The 8960-nt window shown below is 49.1% G+C and overlaps 1 protein-coding gene across 1 annotated transcript; it reads right to left on the reverse strand.

Annotated features, from left to right (window-relative positions):
* Positions 1-1276: 1276 nt before the first annotated feature.
* LOC107100318 (protein arginine N-methyltransferase 1) lies at positions 1277-5873 on the reverse strand. The gene is made up of 9 exons (XM_015398767.1): positions 5715-5873; positions 5471-5626; positions 5328-5391; positions 5116-5258; positions 3834-3921; positions 3359-3474; positions 3131-3281; positions 1813-1934; positions 1277-1738 (listed from the first exon to the last, which is right to left on the reverse strand). The coding sequence occupies exons 1-9, from the start codon at positions 5766-5768 to the stop codon at positions 1655-1657; spliced, it is 978 nt and encodes a 325-aa protein (XP_015254253.1). The 5' UTR covers positions 5769-5873; the 3' UTR covers positions 1277-1654.
* Positions 5874-8960: the final 3087 nt, after the last annotated feature.

Here is an 8960-nt window from a genome sequence, read left to right on the forward strand (position 1 = left end):
ATTACTTTCACCTTTTAACCGACTCCATCATTGACTGATGCTTCGTATCTGAGACGTGTGCAAAAAGCATTTAGAATATTCCAACCAATCAAATCAACTCGTTTCATAGAAACCTGTGAATCAGTTTTCATAAAACATTTTATCTTTTGTGCCTAAATGACTTCCATGATAAAACCGACTGAAATGTTTTTCTTTGCCCCTTTAACAGCTGCTGGTTTTCCTGACCTTTCACCTTTCACACACCTCTGCTCCCCCTTTACTCCTCTCCCTCTTTAGACCGGTCATCAGAAAATGGGTTATAAATTCAAATAAGCTGAAAGAAATGATTTATTAATGGTTCAGTAAATTTAAATAGAGTTGTGGTTATAAAAAGCAGCCTCAGACAGATTAGAGCACCTCACTGGTGAACATTTCACCAACACACCATCAGTAGGTGCAGAAATCTGAACATTTCAGAAACACCTGAATGCAGCAGCGTTTCAGGTAAGGAGCTCCACCAGGCTGGTTTACCTGATTATATCTGATGAACCAGGACATAATTTAATGGGTTAAATAACCAAATACTGGATAGTTTTAACAATTTTGGTTTTTATTGTAAAAATCAGTTTTAAAACTGCTCATATTTTAGGATTGATTCAGAAACGGGCTAAAAACATCTGGACTGGAACACCGAGGCTGTTTAGACGCCTGCGAGCTGAACCCCTTCCTGAAGCGGTCAGGTGGTACGGCGATACGCGCCTCGTGGGAACTGCCCTTCCTCTGCCCGCCACCCGCCTCCCCTCACCCCTGATAAAGGATCAGACTGAATCAGAGCAGAAGGAACCGGTTCTGTTTATTAACGCTGAACTTTTTCCACCAACATCAGTTCTACCGACTGAGTTAACTTCTGAACATTTCTACTAGAACATCTAGAATCTAGTTCTGCTCCATCCCACCCATACTCAGATGGTTCTGACCCACTCTGCTCTTTTGGTTCCGTTTGGAAATAAAAATGTGGAACTGGAATGAAACCAGAAGATGGCGGCTCCAGCTGGCAGCCTTTACTGGGACAGAAGCAGGTTGAACAGCAGAGTCCAGAAGTTCTGACCTCCAGCTCCTCTGGACTGAATGAAACCCAAACAGGTTCTGATCAGAACAGAACCTGAAGAGAAGGAGGTGGATCCAGCAGGACCAGGGAGGCCCAGCAGGACAGAGCATCCCTGGAACTGGTCCCAGTCTGGGATGGGGCCTTCTGATTGGCCGACAGGGCGGCTGTAGATCAGGAACACGAGGCGGAAACATTTATTCACTTTATTTGTTAAAAAGAGCAGCAGCCAAAAACAATAATAATAAAAAAAAAAAAAGGGGAAACTAAAGTCCGGCTTGATTTGGGCCTCGGCCTCCAGCTGGTGGACGGAGCTTCTCACCTGGATGGAGCAGAGCGGCCTGCTGAGGAACACCTTGGTAACAGTTGGGTTTGCAGCCTGGAGGCAGAACCCAGGAGGACTCTGGGCCCAGATACCTACTGCACGAGGAATCACCACACCATGACTGGAAACTTAAAGATGTGGGAACACTGGAAATACTGGAGAACTATGAAAGAAACCCGACGTGTTTTAAAAGGTCGCCCCGTGACCCGGATGGGCCGGAGACTGGGACCCACAGGGACGGGCTCCTAGCGCATCCGGTACTCCAGAGTCTTTGAGATCTCACACAGCTGACCCCTGAAGTCCACGTCCACGGCGAAGTCCAGGTCCCTCTGCAGAGACACCGCGGGTTAGAACCTCAGAGGCAGCCACTCACCCAGCAGCAGAACCGGCCGGGTCCACTTACATTGTTCTTGACGTTGGGCTTCATGCTGAGGGTGCCAAAGATCTCCTCTCCCGTCTTCACAGTCAGGTAGTCGTCCAGGTAGAACACCGTCTGCTTCCAGTGGGTGTAAGGAGACTCTGGACCTGGAGAACAAACATCAGCATCACCTCCTGCTCCAAGCTGCAGCAAACAGCACAAACTAAACGGGCCAGAACCAGAACCAGAACCAGCTCAGCTCCAGGAACTAGCTGTGGGTCTAGATACGGCGGTGAGGAAGGGGGGGGGCAAGTTTGTGGGACAACGGAGGTACATGAGGGCCAAAAAGGGTCCCAGCGTTCTCAGCTCGCTCTGCTAGCTGCTCCATCTTCAGTCGTTTTCATTAAGGAACCAAACAGGAAATACGCGTAGTGTAGAGCGGATGTAGGTTTGACCAATCAGAGGCCTCCTGTCTGCGGCGCTGGCTACGTTCCACTGCAGGCCTTGATGATCAATCCAATTTTTTTGTGAGATCTGATTTTTTTGCGTTTCCGTTCATATTTCCAAATAAACGCGACTTGTATGTGATCTCCTCTGTGAACTGCAGGCAAACAACCTAAGTGTCACACCTGCGCCGTAGAGGACGCTATGACGTCACAGGCCAGCGTGCTTCGTGTTTATGGAAGTAAACATGGCTGGTAGCGCCAGAGAACGTCTAGCAATCTTTCCCAAACTTAAAATCTCAATCTTTTCAAAATGGTTAATTATAAATATCGCGCTCTCCGGTTTATCGTCCACCATGATTGTTTTTCTTGCCTCTTCTGCGTAGCAAGAAGCAGACGAGGATCTACTGTCGGACATTAATGGCGTTCAGGTGGGATGAATGCGACCTGGCGTTCAGAAACAGGTCACATTTAAACAGATCAGATACGCATCAGATCCAGGACCTCAGAGCTAAGCATCCTGGGTCGCTTTGGAAAAGATCAGATCTGAGCTGTTCAGACATGAAAACATCCGATCCAGGTGGCTTATGGGTAGAAAATCAGATTTGGGTTCCTTTAGGCTGCAGTGTGAACGCAGCCACCTACAATTATAGGGAGGCGTCTGCGGAAGGGGGCGGGGCATATCGCACTGAGATGACCTGGTTTCTGACAATAAATCAGCCTAAAGGCTTTGGAGATGGGGGCCCCTGAGGGCCCGGGGCCCTCCATGGTGTTTGGAAATGTCGGACTGATGCAGTACTGCAAACTTTAGTTAGAGCTATGAATCTAGAGCTGCTGAATCTGGCCCGGTACTGAAGGGTGGGGATCTGGACCATCTGGACCAGAACCCTGTGACCCGCGTGAGGAAGGAGCCCACTGACTGGTGGAGAAGCCGATCCTCTTGTGGCAGCGGGTGAACTCGATGTTGAAGTAGGTGACCAGAGCGTGGATGTAGTCGTTCCTCTTCACCTGCAGGCAGAACGGCGAGGTGAAGGTCAGGTCCTCGGCCTTCACCGTGTAGATGTCCACCTCCTGCACAAACAGATGGGTTCAGTCCCGGTTCTGCAGAACAGAACCGCCCCCCCACCCCCCGGCGGCTGATGACTCACCCTGATGAGGCAGGAGTTGGTGACCAGCTGCTTGGGGTCCACCACATCAACCAGGGGCTCCTTGATGGCCACCTCCTTGATGCAGGACATGTCAAACCCGTAGACGTTCTCCCACCCTGGGGAGAGGAGGACACGGGTCACAACCTGTGCTTGAACGGGCCGCTTGGTGCCGGGAGCAGGTCCACAGAACCAACCAGAACCTCTAGGAAAACACCAGGCTGACACGTTCAGAGAGCGTGGTTAGAGGTGAGCAGAACCACTGGAGCGACCCGGCTGGAGGCCCATCCAGTGGTTCTGCTGTTCTTCTGGAAGGCCTCCTCACCATCACCCTAATCCAGAGCCCCTCAGAAGCACATCAGACCCGCTGGTTCTGGGCCGCTCCAGAACCAGCGGGTCTGCTCTAATCTGCCACGGTTCCTAGATCATCTTCTGGTTCTGCTCCATCATCTCTAACCGAGGAGGCGGAGTTACTCACAGTGGATCTTATAGTCCTTGTACTGGCGGTCTTCGATGGCGGTGACGTACAGCGTGGCCCGGTCCGGGAAGATCAGCCCATCTGGTTTCTGTTGGAAGCAGAACAGAACCAAACCGGTCAGGAACCGGTGCTGCATTTTCACACCGTCATCAAACGGACCTCTGCTAGACCGCAGGTCTCCATCGCTGCCAGCAGGCGGCGCCGACTGCTGCTGATTTATCAGATAAATCAGCAGCAGGACCTTCCCATACACATTATAAACAGAGACGCTTCGTTGGACGCTGACGGCAGCGACGTGCCTAGAGGGCGGCCATCTTGGATCAGACCAAAGTTCAGACAGCTGCTGTCAGAATGAACAGGAGGCGCCTTAGATCCCATTTTAATCACATGAAAGACGAGTTAAGATAATATTACAATAACATTTGTTCATAATATACTATAACCCAAAGGAGGAAGCTACTCTGTTTAATCCAAGCAGATTTATGGTCAAGAGACTGTAATGTCTAGTCTATACACACTATATATATATATATACTTACTGATTAAAGAACAAATGTTCACATATACATGAATGATAAAAAAAAAACAGTGTAAAAGATTTTTGAAGGAGTTTAGACAACACAAATTTACCATTCACTATTTCACAAAAAAAAAATGAACATAGATTTAATAAAAATAAAATATAACTTTACTCTCCTTAGTAAATGATATTACAACAAACCTTCCTCTATAATTATAATACTCATTATCAAAGAGTAATCCTTTAAAATACTGAATAATAATAATATACTAGATAAATATATATTTGTAAAACAATGTTATAATTTATGGATATATAACTTTTTGTTAATCTTACTAATATTCAACTGCAAAATCTCTGACTTTCGATACATTTCAGCTCTGAGTTCAGTTTAAATTGTTTTTAATCTGAATAAATCTGTTTAATCCAATTAAAAGCTAATTTTAGTTTAGTTTTGGTCTTTTAAGTGTTTGTGACGTGTCAGAGATTATTATATTATCTCTAACTCGTCTTTCATGGGATTAAAATGAGATCCAAGGCGCCTCCTTTTCATTCTGACAGCAGCTGTCTGAACTGTGGTCTGATCCAAGATGGCCGCCCTCGCTGCCGGCAGCGTCTAAGTTTATAATGTCTATGGACCTGATTGGGGTCCACACAGTACCAACAGCAGGACTCAAACTGTTAGCAGAACCGCCCGGTCCATTCAGGAACCCTGACCCCCACCATGCTGCTAAATGATGATGTCATAGCCCCCCTCCTCACCAGCCACTTGTCCCTGGCGTAGATGACCGTGTTCAGCATGGACTCGTAGAACAGGCAGTAGCCCATCCACTCTGAGATGATGATGTCCACCCCCTCCACAGGCAGCTCCACCTCCTCCACCTTCCCCTTGATGATGGTCACCACTGCAGAGAGAAGGTCCTCCGTTAGTCCCTGCTGCGCCCCCGGGGTCCCGCTGGCGTCCACCTACTCACCGTCATCCAGGTTGTTGGCCTTGACGATCTTCACGGCGTAGTCTGAGATGCTGCTGCACTCTATCTGCAAACCCAAGCAGAGGCGGCGGTGAGGAACATGGCTGACCAGAGCGGGCAGGAGGAGCGAGAAGGTTGGAGCTTACCCCGATGACCTTCTTGGCTCCAGCTTTGGCAGCGAACATGCAGAGGATGCCCGTCCCACTGCCCACGTCCAGAACCACCTTGTCCTTGAACAGGTGCTTGTTGTGGAACATGGAGTTGCGGTAAGTCAGGGTGCGGACCTCGTCTTTCAGCATCTCCTACGGATGTAGCAACAGAGGACCAATAAGAGCACCGGCTGAAGGAAGAGCCACCAATCAGAGGAGGCCTGTGGGGCCCCGCCCTTACCTCATGGATTCCAAAGTGGGCGTAAGAGTCGAAGTAGTAGTCCTTAGACGTCATGTCCTCTGCTGCTGGCTTCACTGAGCTCTCCCCCTGAGAAACCTCGACCAGAGAGAACACCGTTACTGACCGCTCCGTCCACCGCCCACTGAAGACCTGCCCCCTCCCACCAGAGGCCCGCTCCGTCCGCTGGAGACCCACCCCCTCCCACTGGAGACCCGCTCCGTCCACTGGAGACCTGCTCCGTCCACCGCCCACTGAAGACCTGCCCCCTCCCACCAGAGGCCCGCTCCGTCCGCTGGAGACCCGTAAGCCCGAAGGAGACCCGCGCCATCCGCCGCCCACTGGGGACCCGCCCCCTCCTACTGGAGATCCGCCCCTCCCACTTAAGACCCACTTCATCCAAGTCCCACTGGAGACCCGCCCCCTCCCACTGGAGACACGCCCCCTTCCGCCGCCCACTGGGGACCCTTCCTGTACTCCACTGGCCGCTGATCAATCGTTCATGTTTGTTGAATTTTAAAACCAAGAAAAGTTTAAACTGTTATATTTAAAAAATAAATGTCTGTGACATCATCGTCTGACATCATCAAACCCAAAGAGAGGATGTTTAAGGATACATGACTCATCATACAGAATAATCTCTCTCTGCTGTGGAAAGGTCAAAGGTTACCGCATCCTCACGAGCGAAGGATGAGTGGGGGTTCATGGGTAATTTGGATTTCAGTTTTTGTTATTTAACATCATTATAATATAACATGAAGGCAGCATTAAACCCAGATTATAGAATAAACCCCAGATTATAGAATAAACCCCAGATTATAGAATAAACCCCAGATTATAGAATAAANTCAGCTCAGGAGGATCCACGGCGCACTCTGCTGGAGAAAGGTGGTACAGCTCCAGATCCCAACAGTACCCCCCTCTCAACGACCGCCTCTTGGCGGTCCAGAAGATGTCGACGGGAGGGAGCGCTCATAATCCTCTATCAGTGATGGATCGAGGATGTAGGAGCCAGGAACCCATTGGCGATCCTCCGGACCATAGCCCTCCCAATCGACGAGGTACTGCCATCTGCGACCTCGCCGACGGGAGTCCACGATCCGGCGGACGGTGAAGGCAGGATGTCCATCGACGTCCAGGGTAGGTGGAGGGGAGTCGGATGGAGGGCACAAAGGGCTAGAGACAACTGGTTTGACCTGGGAGACGTGGAACGTGGGATGGATGCGAAGACTCGAAGGAAGGTGCAGGCGTATGGCAGAAGGGTTAATCACCTGGGCAATTTTGTACGGACCAATGAATCTCGGAGACAACTTGCGAGACATCCCCTTGAGGGGAATGTCCCGAGTGGAGAGCCATACCTCCTGACCAACGACGTACTCTGGGGCAGGACGTCTCTTTGAGTCAGCGAAGCGCTTGGTTGTCTCAGAAGAGCGGTTGAGAGTAGCGATGGTGTCTCTCCAGACTCGTTGACAACGACGGATGTGATGGTTGACAGACTGAACCGAAATCTCCCTCTCGTCTGCTGGAAAAAGTGGAGGTTGATATCCGAGACTAACCTGGAAAGGTGACTGGCTGGTGGAAGCAGACTTGAGAGAGTTGTGGGCATATTCAATCCATGTGAGGTATTGGCTCCAGTCGGTGGGGTTGTTGGAGGTCAGACAACGGAGAGTAGACTCGAGCTGCTGGTTCATTCTTTCAGTTTGACCGTTGGACTGTGGATGATAAGAAAGGCGGTACAGCTCCAGATCCCAACATATATATATATATATATATATATATATATATACATGTCCTCTACTACGTTTAAATACCTCTACTGCGTATTTAAAAATAGAGCAGGAGCAAAACTGAGTATGATTGTGCTTTATTCATGTAGTTATTACAAAGTATTAATCAAACCTGGGAGCTGGCGTGTGACATTCCTATTTTCGGTGCACCGCTGGTATGTGGGGGTCTGAGCGGCTCCAACAGAACTAATATTAGAAGGCAGAATGATAATCTGGGTGAACTGACTGCAATGATTAAGTTTTCAGGTGGATTTTCTCACTTAAAAACATATTAAAACTACTTTATTCCCACTGATCACAGCAAATATAGCTGCAAGGTGTATTTATTACAAAGTATTATTCAAACCTGGGAGCTGGCCGTGAGAGACACATTGCTGACGACACAGGGCTGTGATCACTCCTCTGAAACAGTTTATTATGCATAAATTAACTTAAAATCCTGAAACCTGCCGACATAATATGTTTGCTTTTATTATCCTATTATCCTTTTATAATCCTTTAGATTATTTAGATGAAAAACACCTGCCAGCCGCCGCGGTGGACCCGGAGGCGACCCGGCCCAGAAGCTGCTGTTGAATTAAGTTTTCAGGTAGAAAAATTGAGCGGGAGCAAAACTGAGTATGATTGTGCTTTATTCATGTATTTATAACAAAGTATTATTCAAACCCATCAATCAGACATGCCGATTTCCCCTGCTTCGCTGTCACTTTCCGTGCCGTGCGGCTCCTCTGAAATGATGCCGGCTTTTGCGAAAGCTCGAACAACAGTGCCAGCAGAGCTGCCTTCCACTTTTCGTGGAATTATTCTGCCGGCAGAATATGTTCGCTTTTATTATCTTGCTGCCTGCAGTTTAGATTGTACCAGTTAGTTCTGACGCGCAGCTGAAACAGCTTCGCTGCTCTGCCTGCGCAGTGCAAAGGTGTGTCTGACGCGCGTTGGGCGGAGCTATCCTATCCTTTCTTTGCCTTGCAGCTATATTTGCTGTCCAGCAGCAAAACTTCAATTTTTCCATCTCGAGCAGCAGCAGCGCGTTGGCTAGGGCTGCAACAACGAATCGATAAAATGGATAAAAATCGACTTTTAAAGGGTTGGCAACGAATTTCATCATCGATTAGTTGTGTCGCGCGATTAATGCGTCATCCGCCGCCGTCGTCGTCATCCCTGCCACTTGACTGAAACGGGGGAAGAACAAAAAAATACGGCAGAGCGAGTCAGCGCCGCAGGTGCAGTGTTGCCAACTCAGCGACTTTGTTGCTATATTTAGCGACTTTTCAGACCCCTCCAGGGACTATTTTTCAAAAAAGGGACTAGCGACAAATCTGGCGACTTTTTACGGTGTCCCTGGCGGCTTTTGGAGACTCTTACGTGAAAGCATGTACCGTTCCTACTCTTGTCCTCCAGTGGCAGCTACTGCCGTGGGGCTCCTCCCCCATCCCAACCCCGTTCTCCCGCTCCCGCAGGA

The sequence above is a fragment of the Cyprinodon variegatus genome, unplaced genomic scaffold (assembly GCF_000732505.1).
Source record: "Cyprinodon variegatus isolate N-32 unplaced genomic scaffold, C_variegatus-1.0 Scaffold960, whole genome shotgun sequence".
NCBI lineage: Eukaryota > Metazoa > Chordata > Actinopteri > Cyprinodontiformes > Cyprinodontidae > Cyprinodon > Cyprinodon variegatus.

Excerpts from the sequence above, each read along its gene's own strand:
- LOC107100318 (XM_015398767.1), bottom strand. The coding sequence starts at position 5,768 with ATGACGTCTAAGGACTACTACTTCGACTCTTACGCCCACTTTGGAATC. Across the intron at positions 3,282-3,358 it reads CCAACTCCTGCCTCATCAGG|GAGGTGGACATCTACACGGT; the intron begins GTGAGTCATCAG and ends CTGTTTGTGCAG. Across the intron at positions 1,935-3,130 it reads GAGGATCGGCTTCTCCACCA|GTCCAGAGTCTCCTTACACC; the intron begins GTCAGTGGGCTC and ends TTTGTTCTCCAG.